This window comes from Wyeomyia smithii, chromosome 1 (genome assembly GCF_029784165.1).
Source record: "Wyeomyia smithii strain HCP4-BCI-WySm-NY-G18 chromosome 1, ASM2978416v1, whole genome shotgun sequence".
Classification (NCBI taxonomy): domain Eukaryota; kingdom Metazoa; phylum Arthropoda; class Insecta; order Diptera; family Culicidae; genus Wyeomyia; species Wyeomyia smithii.
The window spans coordinates 199,732,326-199,748,026 of NC_073694.1; the positions used below are offsets into that span (position 1 = coordinate 199,732,326).

The 15,701-nt window shown below is 38.2% G+C and overlaps 1 protein-coding gene across 18 annotated transcripts in view; it reads right to left on the reverse strand.

Moving 5' to 3' along the window:
- Window positions 1-15,701, reverse strand: part of LOC129718965 (peripheral plasma membrane protein CASK) — a 692,936-nt gene that overhangs the window by 33,679 nt on the left and 643,556 nt on the right. For 12 of the 18 annotated variants that reach the window (XM_055670234.1, XM_055670239.1, XM_055670250.1 and 9 more), the window contains 3 exons: window positions 4,191-4,382; window positions 3,893-4,126; window positions 3,332-3,363 (listed from right to left, as the gene is read on the reverse strand). In XM_055670234.1, the coding sequence (XP_055526209.1) occupies window positions 3,332-3,363; window positions 3,893-4,126; window positions 4,191-4,382 (458 nt within the window). The remainder of the gene's footprint in view (window positions 1-3,331; window positions 3,364-3,892; window positions 4,127-4,190; window positions 4,383-15,701) is intronic. The other 6 variants (XM_055670248.1, XM_055670249.1, XM_055670241.1 and 3 more) reach the window with 1 other exon arrangement.

Consider the following 15,701-nt stretch of genomic DNA (forward strand, 5'->3'; position numbering starts at 1 on the left):
TGTGATATTTTGTGATTTTTTGTGATTATATGTCTTTTTTATCATTTTCATCATTTTGTGTCATTTTTGTCAGTTTTGTCATTTTTGTCAGTTTTGTCATTCTTGTAATTTTTGTCATTTTCGTCATTTTTGCCATTTTTTTTCATTTTTGTCATTTTTGTCATTTTTGTTATTGTTGTCATTTTTCTCATTTTTGTCATTTTTTGTCATTTTTTGTCATTTTATGTCATTTTTTGTCATTTTTGTCATTTTTGTCATTTTTGTCATTTTTGTCATTTCTGTCATTTTTGTCATTTTTGTAATTTTTGTAATTTTTGTAATTTTTGTAATTTTTGTCGTTTTTGTTATTTTTGTCATTTTTGTCATTTTTTGTCATTTTTTGTCATTATTGTCATTTTTGTCATTTCTGTCATTTTTGTCATTTGTGTCATTTTCGTCATTTTTGTCATTTTTGTCATTTTTTGTCATTCTTTGTCATTTTTGTCATTTCTGGCATTTGTGTCATTTTTGTCATTTTTGTCATTTTTGTCATTTTTGACATTTTTGTCATTTTTGTCATTTTTGTCATTTTTGTCATTTTTGTCATTTTTGTCATTTTTCTTATTTTTGTCGTTTTTGTCATTTTTGTAATATTTGTTATTTAAGTATTTTTCGCTTTTTTCTAAATTTTTGCTAATTTTTGTGAATGTTTGTAATTTTTGTGAATTGTATCTTGTAATTTTTTTTCCGACAGTTGTGAAACAACCGTTTAGACAAATACGACACAACTAATTTCCCTTGAGAATGTCCACCAAAATCGCCCGAAACATCGGGCAATTAATCTAGATTGTCGTGTGCTTCCTTTTTTAAAAAAGACTGAGAAAACCTAAACAAAAAACTTCCGTATGTCATTCATGTTATGAGTTCATTTTCTGTAACTGCATCTTTTTTGAAAGTTTATTATTATATTTGTTATCATATTTGTCGGTTCCTCTATATATGTCATATTTGTCACACATATCACTTCTATCATTTTTGTTATTTTTATTTCTCCTTTGTCATTTTTGTACGTTTAATCGTTTTGTATTTGTGGTCATATTTGTCTTCTCTACATTTCCGTCACCTACGACGTTTCTGTCCATTTTTTCACTTGGGTCATATAAGTTTTGTTTTATTTTTGTTACGTTCGTCGCCTTTGTCATTATCGCCTTTTTTACCCTTTTTATTAACATTCTCAATATTTCACCTATGTCATTTACAGTACTTATGTTGTATCTGTTATTTATTTTATTTCTTATTTTTCATATATTTTCAATTTCGATCAAGTTTATCATTCATGTCATTATGGTATTTTTTGTCACTTTTGACGTTTATTATTTTTGACCTTTGGATTATTTTTGTCAATTTCTCATTGTCTATATTTATATTATTTATATTATAGAAATTTTGTCATTTTCATCTTCTCTTTTATTTAGTCTTTTTAGCCATTTGAGTCTTTTCTGTTATTTTTGTCATTTTATGATTGTTGTCGATTTTATTATGCTATTTTTGTCGCTTGGCTGCTTGTAAATCCTAAAATGAGAAAAGTTAATATTTTCTAAAAAATATATTAAAATTTCAAAACCAGAACCGTTGCTATGAAGTCTTCAGCAAAGTTATAGATAGTAATTTTGTCGTGGGAAAAAATAATAGCACAAGGTGACATTTTCAGCCCATACCCTGTGCAAAGCTTCAGCCATATTAAAGCTAGTCGTATAAAATGTTTGCCCTATTTTACGTGTAAAATTTAGATGACAAATTAAAATGCTCTGAAAAGGAACATAGATGGAAAAAGACTGTGAACAAATGATCAAAACATTTGAAAAAGAACATAAAAAGTAAACAAAAAAAAAATTAGAAGTAAAATAAAGTAAATGATGAAAATGAAAAGCAAGTAAAACAATGATAAAAAAAGGAGTATAAATTGACAACTAAAAATTTGACAAGAAAACGAAAAATATCCAGAATAAAACATTCAGAATAAATTCTGTAAAATAGATACTAAATACACTAGAGCAGGAGAAAAAAATAATAATGAGAGAAAACGCGGAAACTTTCAAGATTCAAGTTCACATTCAAGTGTGGAATCAAGTCCAACACAACTACGTATTTAACTTAAAAATCCATATCGTAGGCCCAAGTTCAGATCAAAGGTCCAGGACTTAGATAAATGTTTCCGTCCAGATGCCTGTTTCAATTTAGATCCAAGTAGAAGTCCAAGTCCCAAGTGTAGATCTAAGGATAGATCCTAGTGTATTTCCAGATCCAGACTCTAGTACGGAAGAATCCAAATCCAGTTGTGAACTCTTCCAACTCAAAATTCAAATAAAAATCCAGGTGTAGAGTCAATTGAACTATAAGTTAACGTCGAATCCAAATTTAAACTAAGACTTCAACCCAGATTTATGTTCGGGTTCAGAACTATTTTTAAATTAAAATCCAAGTACAGATCCAAGACAAGATCTACGTGCGGATTTGAGTCCAGATTCCAATTATTTTCAGGTCCGATACCTAATCTGGATTCATGATTAAACCCTAGTCCAAATCTTAATTAGGATCCAAACCCAAATCCAAATTTCAATCAAGATTCAGGTTCTGAATTTGACTACAGAAAAAAACCAGAGTTCAAATCCAAATTGCGGATTCAAGTCTAGATCAAAGCCCGAACGTAGTTCATCTTCTGTTTCTTAAAACTACAAAACATGCAGCAAACCAGGCTACCAATTTGCCAAGTACATTTTATTTTTATATACCACCAAGCCAACCAAATTGGACCCCCGCCAGGGAACGGAGTAAAAGCATCCTGCCACCAAAGAGCTGCGCAGCTTTAAATAATCAAATTTTAACCATATCGGTACGGAGGCTTCCCACCCATCCCTCAGCCCCATTCGTTCGCGATAGAATCGCGTTTGACGAAGGGAAAAAATGAACGTTCACAAATTGGATGCCCGCCAAATTTAATTATCCTGCAGTCAGTCTGGTCAGTCGCAGTTCCATACCCAGGCCCAGGAGGCTAATAGAAGAGGCAATGCACATTCGAGCCGTCGTGTAAGCTCTGGAGCGCGAGTTGATAAATCCAATTAATTTTTCGTTGTTTGTGGAACAACAATTTATTGGCTTAACGTACAACATCCAATATTATCCCCGATTAGCGGAATGCGAAATGATTGGTCAGGTTATGTATGTCCCCCGTGAGGAAGTATTTAACAGGTTCATGCGGTGACACATTAAAGACAATAGTGAAACAATTTTGACTGTTGTAAATTTAGAATAGTACAAATACGATCGCAGCTGAAGGTTGAGGAAAATACTTACTAAAACAGGCGCCGGTCTTATCCTGAATAGCTGCATGTTTCCGCAAAAAAGATTAAAGGGTTACAGAAATAGAACAAAATAGAGTTAATTAACCACAATTGATTCGGTTGAACATTCTTGTGGAAAGAGCCAGTTGAGATTCATAATTCGAACCGGATAGAGTGGGATTTCTCTTTTTTTTTATCTTCAGCCCACATCAGGTGAAAGGTGAGCAATATTCAAACTACTGGGGGAAATATGGAACGAGAAAAATGGCTTTGGTTTCAGTCTTCTTTTTCCGGTTGCTTGCTGGGTGCACCTGTAGCCCTGTAGGCGCAGTACCATTTTCATGTTTGTCATGTGCAAACGAAATCTCCGATACGAAATTGGTTTTGGATTTCACGATGAAAGGACACATAATACGGTTGATTTACTAAACAAACAGGCAACGATTCGATTCCGTTTGCTAGATTGGAATCTTATTTACTTTTCTTGCCCAGACACTGCAACATCGTTTTTGGGCAATCGAAAATGCAATCTTGCCTTATCTTAACAGCCTATCGGCACTGGTATAACTTACCTCTACCGGTGGTGGGGCACTTCTATATGAAGGAACTATCTTAAACGTTACGGAACCACGCGCCTCCCGCAGCATCCGCTGTAATTGACTGACGGTCTGGTGCTGCACCGGTTGGCCGTTTATCTCGCGGATTTCGTCGCCCACGTGCAGCGTCGCCTGGCGGTGGATCATGCCACCGTGCATGATCCGGGCGACGATGCAGCGGCCATCTTCGGTCATTTTCAGCGTTATGCCCTAGGAGAAGAAGGTCAAGTTAGATGGGTTTTTCGTTCTCCCGGCTGTTTTCGCCGCAACTCACCATCGGTTCGTCGGTGTTCTTCTGGAACTGCACCAGCCGGACGCGTGTGACGTGCTGCAGGTCGGCGGCGTCACCGTTGTCGATCTCGTCGTTGCCTCCATTCAGGTATGGTGCGATCGGTGGTGGTGTTACCCGTAGTGCTTCCTCGCCGTATACTTCTCTAGCTACCACGTCATGCGTGTGTAATAGAGCCTGTGGGAGGATCGGAGAGAGAATGAGAAAAACGATAGCATCATACGGTAGACAACTGTGGAATGTTATTATAAGAAAAAAAACTAATTGAATTTTCCGCCCCTATCTGGCTAGCTAGTGTTTTCTGTTACATGTGTTTGACGACGAACGGTGTGATAATATTTATAAGACCATGGTTCCAGCAGGCGGTCTTTCTCCCACCAGCAGATAGCTGCATGTAGATTTGTCTGTTTGCTTTTAATGCTCTGCTGAGCTCTGCAGCTGACATGATAGCGGGAGAGATGTCAAAAACAGTCGAGCTACTCGCAGCTTCTGTTGTTTTCAAAAGTTAATTCGAGTGTCCCTAGCTGGTATCTGCTGGAAAGGACCGCTAAACTGTAATTTTACAAATTAAAAAGTGGATTCACAAGAAAATGGCACAAACTTCCTTCGCGTTGGAGCGGTAATGGAAAGTTTCTTAATGTTTGTCTGTGTTCTGTTTAAAATGTGTTTTTTTTTTCTCAATAGTGTGAGCTTGCCACAGAAGGCCAACCGAAGTGGTTTTAGTTGAATGAAAAATTTCTGCATGGGAATTTTTTTTCTTGTTTGGAACTACGCCAGAGCGAAATTGGATAACTTTAGCGGAAGGACAGAACATTTACCGTGAAAGTTGGTCGTTAATCATTTTCTTCATTTTCCTCAATTATAGCCTAATCCAGGTTAACCGAACTCAATTGCGTTTGTTTTGGTAATTATCAGTATCGGTTCGAGGTTAATAAAAAAAGCTAAACATGTAATTCTTTTGAACCTGGTTTTATAGGTGGTATGGTTTGATGAAAATGTAAAACAAACAACAAATACTACTATTCGCAAAAATAATGTAATAAAACAGGCGGCGTTGAGAAAAATGACGGGTATATAACAAAAAAAATTAAAGTTGAGAATCATTTCCAATCAGCTTTGATCTGCATCGAATTTTAAATTTGTCCATGGTTCAGATTCAGCAACCTTTCTGAGTGTGGTTTTCGTTTAGAAGACTATTCCTAAGTCCTCCGTAATCAAATTGTGCGAAGAACATATCATGAAACGAGTTTAATGAACCGTGGCGGTTGAAAGAAAACGGTTATAAAAAATCGATCAAAACAGATTAGACCTTTTGAAATGTTCCTCTAGAAATGTGAGAAATTCGTAAAAATTCTAAAGAAAATTAAACACAAAAATAAAACATATCGGAATATTTCGGTTCAGCGGTCTTTAATTTCAGAACCAATTATTTGATTTTGTCCAACGTTTCGACACCGGTTGGTGTCTTCATCAGGGAAAAATTCTAATTGATCTTTGTCCTGTGGCTTTTAAAACATATAGCTGTTTGTTATAATCTCCCAGATGGTCTCGAGGTACGATGCTGGCCTAACAAGCGGCTTGGGAGAGACTGTCAGTAGCGTAGCGCCAAAAATCTCAGAATACGAAAATAGATATAAAATGCCTAATCTTGATAAAACAGATAAAAACCAGAATAAAAACTTTTTTATCACACGGCTGAAGGGATTATGGAAAACGAGTTACCTACAAGAAAAATACGGAAACGAACAATCAAGCAAAAGATCACGATTACAAGCAAATTACTAATTAGAAACGAGGTACAACTGATATGAGACTGTCTTATGGTGATCAACAAAATACATACAAAAAATGAGCAAAATTACGGAATTTTTAATACTCAAAAGTTTACGTAAAATTAACAAAAAAATGTAAGTTGAGAAGGCGGAAACAAAATAATTTTAAGAAAAGCCAGGCGAATATCAATAATGAATTAAAAAATATTAAAAAAAATAACGAATAAAAAACGGTGAGAGTTGGGCATGAAAATGTTAGAGAATGGAATATATATTAAAAATATACAAGCATCAATGAACAGGCATTAAAAATAAAAAAAATCAAGCTGGTTGAATAACTAACGCCTGTAGTAAAAATACAGAAACGTGAAGAACATAACATCAACATGTGAAGGTATGGACAAGAATACACATAATATGAAGAGGAATAGGAGCAAAAATTGCAGCGAAATTGACATTTTAAAAACATGAAAATAAAGAAAATCAAAAACTTGCGAATAAAACTAATCGTGAGAAAAATGATAAAAAATATGATATACAGGGTGTTTGGTTCCTTGTTAGAAATGTTTCGGGGGTTGCTAGAGGGCCACATTTGATGAAAAAAGCTCTCCTACGCTGATGCCCTAACATTAATCTACTCAACTAGAGCCATTCAACTCTTACGTTTCTTGAAAACACTTCCTTAAAGTGGTTCTAACTATAAATGTATGCCACAGAGCAATCATCTGAATTTCACTTAAAAACTGAGGAAATTTTCCTCTAGATACAGCTTTCCAATGTCTAAATAAATGAAAAACAGCATTCTGGAAGCTAAAATAATCAAAAGGAGTACAGTTTCAAATGTATTTTGATGCTCACACGTGGTTAACATTATTTTTATGAATTGTCAACAAAAAACAACGAACATCAAGAGAATATGAACATAAAAATGAACAATGAAAACAAAAAGGATTAAATGTTAAATGATAGTAATCCAGACTAATCCAGAGGGAGCTTCGTAGCCGCAAGGTTACAGAATCGCTTTGATAAGCGAATGGTCGTGGGTTCGATTCTTAGTAGAATCAGGCCATTTGGTTGTCAAAGGACTTTAACATGGGTTTATTCTCAGGCTCTCCACTCCATACCCTGCCTTCAAACTCAATTCTATAGTTCCCCCTGCTGATTTTCATCCTAACAAAAAAAGTACCTTTTATAATAAAACTGTTCTGAGTAACGTATAATAGTTCTCTTCAGGCGCGGTCTTGGCTGGAGGAACGAGATTTCGATAAGACTCCTTCCTCTTGGCAAAAAAAAAGTCCTACTTATAATAAACCTGACCAGAGGTGAAGCATTGAGTGCCTCTTCGGGGAATTGTGATTGTGACGCGGTGGTGGTAGGAGGAACGAGGTTTCGATAAGACTCCTTCCTCTTGACAAAATAAGTTTCTCTTAGAATTAACCTGGTCAGAGAGGAACGTTAAGTGTAGCCTCAGTTCAGGGAATTGTAATTTGGCGATATTGGTAGGATAGAAAGAGGCTCGGTATGGTAGAGCAGTCAGCTTGAAACGAAAGGGTAAACTCTACACACAAGCACGGATATAAATGAAAAGCGAATCATTCACTTCAATAATAATACTGCCAATAACATGAAGTGCGGAGTACAGAAAACACCTGGGCAATATCACAATAGATCAAAATGTCTCTGGTCGCAGTGATGAGTCCACACAGAGGGAAAAAAACTAGCTAAAGCATTGAAAAAAAGGGGTTGATCTTTCCACGCCAAAACTACCAACGCAGCAGCAATCATAGTAACTTATGTGCCAATAAAAAAAAATTGACAGCTGTATCAGTCGAACCCTAACCGTGATGGCGAAAACAGGAAAGCTACTCCATTCGAAAGTGTGTGCGTTCAAAGAACGGTACCCCATCGCGTCGAAAACGGTCACCTGTAGCCCTGTGTGGACGCCGGATAAGCCCGTTCTGGCATCTACAACATCTTGACACTATTGAACAACAATCAAAGCATCAAAAGAAAGCCCGGTTCCGGTCCGCCGGCAACCCTGAGCGATAAGCAGCTCCAAAGGATGCTGAAAAGGATGCTGTACCTGGCGAACATCGACATACAGGTCAAGGAGCGGCAGTCCCGTCCACTGATCTCGGAGCAGAAGCGGCTGAATAAGATAGTGAAGTCGATTTTCCTGGCGAATCGCAACGTAGCGGTGTTAGTAGACGACTAGACCTATCTCAACCTGGATGGCAACGACTGGCAGGGCATTTCGTATTTTCCTTAACCCACGGAGGAAGTGAGCTCCGACGTAAAGGTCATTTCTCACACCAAATTCCCCAAGAACGTGGCTGACAATCAGCGAAAGGGCAGTCAAAAGTCTAAGCCGCTCTTCTCTCGCTCCGGACTGACCATCAACGAGAAAAATTTTAATACAAAGTGCCTGTCGTTCATCAAGCAATATCATAAGGGCGAAGACGCGGCGTTTTGACCGGATTGGACCGGCTCGAAGCGATCGTTGGAGTAGATGGATTGGCTGAATATCGATGTGTTACCCAAGTCGGCGAACCCGCCCAGAGTCCCCCAGCTGCATCCCATCGAGATCGTCCGCCATGGCGAACGCTCCGGTTAACTCCCGGAAGGCCGCTCGTAAAGGCGTAGAATTTTATTGCAAGTTAGCTTATATAATTACCTTCCATTGGAAATTTATCAAACTGTCTTAGTATTATTATCACCATTCGAAAAAAAAAACCTTTTCTTAATGCAAACGGTAATATGACAACTTTTCGAAAGAAACATGTTATAACAATTTGCTACAACAACTATCAAATGGAGTACGAATTTAAAAAAAAATCAAGAACGAGAAAACAGAGATAAAGCAAGGAGATGCTGTGGAATATTAGAGCCAAGCTTAGAAATGGCCACGGTAGAACCACTTTTCACTGCGATAATCGTCTTCTTCTTCCTCTTACGCTACCAAGGCTCGCTGTCTTAATACATTCTTGGACAAACATGTCAAACGAGTACTGCCACAATGACGTTTTTTCTCAAACGGGTTTCGACACTTTTTTCTAGAAATGAGAAATAGGCACGTTGGGTGTGGTGTGAATACTTTGGAAATTATTCATATCATTGATCTTGTAAAAATATTTCTCAACCTAAATAGAACGAAGTAGACAGAAATAGGCCAAAATGACAGCGCCAAACGTATGACAGTGTGCATACGATGATGCAAGACCATCCTTTTCTTTGTTTGAGAGGCGACGGTTGGAAGCGAGATCAGATGAAAATGCTGACCGTTTACAAGCCTGATTAGAGCAACTAAATTTTTGCTGTTTGTGAATAGATGGTGCCAGCGGAAGTCGTGGTCGATTTTGACATATCTAAACTATGATGAAGCGAGCTGAGACATATACTAACGAAACCGCTTTGACACGTTAGTAATACAATTGTGACGTCATACACTTTTAGTTCTGTGAAAATGTCTGATTTTGTAGAAAATAATCGTTATTTGCGAGAAGTGTTATTTTTCTCATTTCAATGGCGACTAAAGCGCATCGAGAGTTAAAAAAAGTTTACGCTTATTCGGAAGCATCAGGTGCTCGGCAGCGTCAGCTGAAGCGGAAAAACGGGCATGCTCAAGCCGCTGGAGACATCTGCAACCGACTATGAAGCACGGTGGTGAAAACATAATGGTCTGGAGTGTTTCTCATGGGCTGGGGTGGGAAACTCAAAATAAAGAATTAAACTTAAAATAAACTATGAAGAACTAAATCCGTTAAAAAAGTTGTTAAACAATAGGAGGATTTTCTGGATAAAATATTTTGTAATAATCGGCTGCACATAGTACAGAAAAACAGCAAAAACTTTGATGATAATCAACAAAACAAGCGACTGAATGGAAAACAAATCTAAAGTTGAGAAGAAACTGCATAATGATAACAGACAAAACGCATATTAAAAAAAAAAACAAAACTAGCGAATAGTACCGAATCAATAGTAAAAATAGACATTCAAAATAAAGAAATACACAATATTAATTGAACCACAACAAGGTCGGGGGGGCTGTTGTTCTGTTTGTTTGACAGAGACTTCGCAGCTGATTGTTTTAGTGTACAGGACAATTGCGGAGCTAGCGCTGCGATCGTACTGACATTAACAATCCTCTCTCGAGCTGGGACTCATCAATACGATGTATGTTGTTAGACTAGCATCGCACTGTGGTCCAGAAATGAAAAAAAATTTTTTTTTGCCATTAAAAATCATACTTTATACCAGTACAGTAAGGTCTTTTTTAACACGAGGGATGCGTTCCAAATTTGTATGGGATCGCGTAAAAAAAGACTTTTTTGAGTTGCGAATATAACGAAGAAAACCGTTTTAAAATGTTTGAAACTCGTTAGTATATGATAGTGGTCAATCTAGAGACCAAAATTCAATATTTTAAATTTTCAGTATTTACACCAAAAATTGTGAATTTTTTTGAAAACTGGTATATAGTACCTAGTGGTCTGAAACGGAAAACGTGATTGAAATGAGGTCGTTATCTTGTACCGTTTTTGAGTAATTAAGAAAAGCAAATCGTGTAAAAAGCCGTGTAAAAAAAGACCTTACTGTATACCTTTGATATTCTCACTAAACTATTGAAACAACATCAAACCTTTACCCGCACCCAAACGACTGATCTACTGGTTTGCTAGGTTTACTCAAACAGAGTTTACTTCCATTAGTTAAGTCCGAACGAGCGGTAGCGAGTAAGGACAGCATTCGCTCGAACAGCGAGTCGGCTGAAGGCCGCGGGTGTTTTGCTTTACAAATGACACTTTGAAGCGAAATACATATTATTGAAAGAAGGCTGTGATGATGATGATAATACCGTATTCCGGCTCACTTCCCCTTGGCCTTGTGTCCATTCGGCCTCGCGTCCGTATGCCTGCCGTCCATTATGCCTAGCGTACTATGCCTCGCGTCTGTATGCTTAACGGGGTGTCATCGTACAACTGTTGGTACATCGACTCTATTAGAAGTAAACACACGCTTTTAGTACACGCACAATTATTAGTAGTGGACCAATGGCTGAATGCAAACGCGCAGATCCGAACAGATTCAATAATAAGTCCGGACATGTTCCGTAGTACTTCTCACACACCAAGGATCTAAAATCTAGCGCTGAAGCAGGTGATTTAATGTGCAACGGTGTTCAAGCCACAAACGACCGACTTCGAGCTACCACTTCGAAATTTCAGAAGCACACGACTCGGAAACCCTATGAAAACGCTATTTTTTGTTCATTGTAGCAAACAAAAAATAGTGTTTTTGCAGGTGGCACATTAACTACCTATTGCCAAGTCTTGTGCCTTTGAAAATTCAGGGTGGTGGTTCGAAGTCGGCCATTTGTGGCTTCATCACCGTTTCGCATTGGAAGACTGCGTTCGAATGAGCGGGTGTTGCTGCAAAAATCATACAAAAAGTATTTTAAATCGTCGCAGTTTGCCTTGCTGCTTCTCGATCCAGAATTATCCTCTTGGTACAATGTTCGGATAGACAATGAAGACTACATATTCGAATGCTAGCTGTTATACGTGACTACTGAGAGTTATGCTTCCGGTGGGCGTATTGTTGTGCACTCGAGCAAGTAAAATAGTAACAACAACAAATCGTTTACAAAGTCAAATCGTTCGTATACTTAAGTGTCGGCAATGCTGATGAAGAAGTGATTGGTTGCTGGGGTTGATTTAGACAATCCATGTTACAGACCTCTTTTTTAAAAGCGTATCTCGGTCAATCGTTGTTTTCGTTACGAGAACTCAACCGTTCTGATCATATGTTGCCGAAAACACGAGAATCCGGTGACCTTTCGCATGGAAACTTTTTTCGAGTATACAAAGCGTTTGAGTCCTACCGCTGAAAGACTTTTGAAGGTTAATTTTTTCTCGGGGTAAAGTTTCAGCCAGATCAAAAATGGCTGACTAAAATAATTGCCCAATTTTTCGTTAGTTTGCTCCTTAAAGTCATTTTTTCCAGGAAGGAGAAAAAACTCTTGATTGAATCGTATCAAAATGTTGAATTTTAACTCAATCTTTCGCTCATTCATTTAGGAGAAGTTTTTGACATTTTTTGCTGTTTTGGTTCATTGCCATACGTTGCATCTGCGTCACTGGTTTTTAATTGGTCTCATCAGATTTCATTTGCTTCTACGGATTAGTTGACTGCGTCAGATTGCATGATAGGCATGATAGTACAGAATTCTCCCTTTGTACCAAAGAAGTATAATGAATTGTGGACGGAAGTGGAACTGTGATGTGAGCCCCAATTAAAACAGTCTATGTTTCAAGTGAAATTGTAGATTTTCTCCGGTTTATGTTACTCGACGTTGATTATGAAGTGAACAAAACTGATGACAAAAAAATCTTTCAGTTTTAGTTGCATTTTAAAAACTTTTTCTATGTTCAAAAGTTAGACAAAACTATCAGCGAGGAGTAATTCAACAGCTTCAATCATATCCATATTCACTGCATTCGGTGGCAGCGGCACCGTTTTTTTTTAATCGAGTAGTAAACAAACGGCCTTTCAACGCCCGTGGTCTACTAGCTGTGCTGTTAGAAGCTTTTATTTTCTCTGTGCATTTAGCCGAAATGTGCGAGCGACTATCTCGGCTGAATGGGTTTTGAAAAAATGTTTATTATACCGGGCATATTTAGTTGAATTTCATCACTAAAAGTATTTCTGATGGTGTACTTTTCACACGCATCATAAATATTTACACTGAGCTCCAAACTTTTTACGCATTCAAATAGAGAGTGGAGGCACCAGACCGCAATTAGAATGATATTTTAATAGCTGCAAGCGTCATCCCCTAATGTTTATTTAAGTTGCAACCGCCATGGCGAAGCTCAGCTCTATTCTCCGTAGCGATGATCCGTTTTCAATGCTGTTCCACCCGAGCGCATCGTCATGGAAACTGGCAAACAATGAAACCACAGTTGTGGAGGCTGCTGTTGTTTTGCGTGTTAGAAAGCTAACATCAAAGCCATGCGTTGAAAATAAACACGCACACAAATTACATTTTGCCCTCAATACAACCATTTGATTCGAATCAACGAGTAAAGCACACCAGCCACAAGTGCTTGCTTCGAACAGGTTAATCATCTATCCTGTCCCCACAACAAAGGGCAACTCCTTGCCAGCCAACAGCCACAAACTATACTCACTTGTATCGGGATCTGGATATTAATCGTCTAACCACAGCCAGGGGAGGGTCAGTAGAACCGCCAAGCGATCTTTCCTTTGATGCATGCAACAACTTTATCCGGTCTTCTGGCCGGTACGGCTTGCAGTAACTAAGCACGAGGATCGAATTACATCCGAACCGGGTCTGCGCTAGACGGCTTGGGGGTGGCAATGCATCGCTCGGATCAGCAGGATATTGAAGTGGCTGGTAAGCTCCACTACGACACTCTGAGCTCAATGCAATGGAAACGAGATAAACCGGCGAAAATATTTATTATCAACCATAAAAGAAAAAACTTTCCAAATGGTATTAAATGAAAACTGAAAGGGGTGTTCTGGTGTGGAGAGTGGAAAAATAAATCTAAACCTAATTTACAAATTAAATTTTGGTCGTTTTGGTAGTTTTAACATTTTGAACATTTTGGCAAGAATAATCCTATTGAAGATTTTTCTCCAGAATATAAAATCTTGACATATCAATTCAAACAGTACGAGAAGTGCTGTTGTGATTTTGCACGTACCGAAAGTATGTGTCACAAGAAAAAAAAAAACTAGCTGGTGATAAGCATCATTGTAGCGACCGGCAAACTTGCGTGTGAAACCATAGTTTGCGATAGTTAAACAATAAAACACGGCACTCAAGGCAGAGCCTTTTTTATAGCCCTTGGCGATTTCACGTTCCTTCCCAAAGCACATGTCGTGATGAGGCACTATCAGTGCGGTGTTACTGCTCGAATTTGGATCATATAATTTTTTTTTATCAAAACAAAAAATTTAATTACAATCGTGAAGATATTTTCAACTCCAAAGTGTCCCCATCTCAACAAAAAACGTATTGAGAATGCAATCATCGTTTTACGCTTACGGACGAAATCGATTCTACAATGTGAGCAATCGGATGCTGGCAGAGGGTTCGATAGTTGATTGCCGGATTCCTATAAGAACATCGTTTGCCCCATTGCATTCTGCGCTATCATCAATTGCAGCTAGTACTCTCGGAAAAGGACGATGTTCATATCCGTGCCCGGCTCCAATGGAGTGTGGTGCAATGATGAAGTTTGTGCTTGTGTTTGTTTTTTTTTTACCTCTCGCAAAATCCCTCCGGAGAAACAACGACTTACACACGCAGTCTGCTGGCAGTTTCAAGCACGGGATGGACTTAGCGCATGGCAGCGCGCATGGCAGCGTATGAAATATTACTAGGCATATGACTATGAAAAGCTGTCAACCGTTTCATGTCGATGCTTTCGAGCTGCGAGACACTTTAATCCGCTGCATAGCTTTGCATAAATTCATTCGAAAGTTGTTTTTGTACTCTCTACTTGAGATCACAGGACACGCTTCATGCTTACTGACAGGATGTTGAATTGTTCAATTTGCTTTACATAAATATTTAATTATAACAACTTTACAACAATTTTCACTCGCTTCCGAGTAGGTGCAGTTTTCCGAGCTGAACAAAATCATTCATACGAATTATTACGCTGTTTCCAGCGCGGCAGTAGTCGCAAATTTTCCACCGCGGAAATCATGCTTCCCACCCTATAGTTGACAACAGCGGAAATTACGCGTAAAATAACTTTCATTAAAACAATTAAATTAAATCTGTTGCGCAAATTTGAAACCACTCTCCTGTCGTTGGTCGCGTTGCTTTATTCGTTCTCCGGTGGTTCAAAGTTAAAATTAAAACTGACTCCCACCCACTGTCGAGGTTGTTTCACTTTCTTGCGCTATCGTTGTTTTTTAATTGCACTGCACATCGTCTCACATGTTGTTGTTTCTTTTTACGCTGAACAATCAAACAAATAGCAAAACTCACCGATGCATTCGAAAGGCCATCATTTTGAGTGGTTCACCCCCAGTAGCGTTATGAAGAGGTGACACGGAAAAAAAAATTTACTGTAAGTTTCAATAGCTTTCTGCCTGTTGGTTTGTTTCAGTATTTCTATAGGTCCTCAAAGCCACTGAGAATCGGTGCCTTCTTCAGTTTCCAGGATGCGTGCATCAGTCTGTGAAACGTGATATGAAATCTTTGCTTCGCACTCCGCTGCACAAGTAGGCTATGACTAGATCTTTTTTTTTCTTCTCAAATTGATTGTTATGCTGAGCCATTAATGCAAAACCATCCTCGTTGGTTTAATCTCTATAAATCTGCCCGACTAATGGCGTATCTAACCTTTGCACACTTCAATACCTTGGGCAGGTGTTTGATTGATAAACGACAGCTGTGATAGCGTCACGAATCACGAATTATTTATTGGCCACGGGTTAGGGACGTTTATTTAAACAACTGTAGAAGTGCTATTAAATTGCAAATTACTAAAATTTGACCTGAATTCGGAAGCGCATTCGATTGTAATTGTTCGACAGGATTTATAGCACTGGAAGTTAAACGTCGCTATTAGGTATGGTAATTAGTCAGCACTGCGAGGATTGGTGTTTGGTCTGTGCATTGCTTGCTTTCTATTTTAATAGCGAATTAACTGCAATTAATCGGTCCGCTGCCTATATT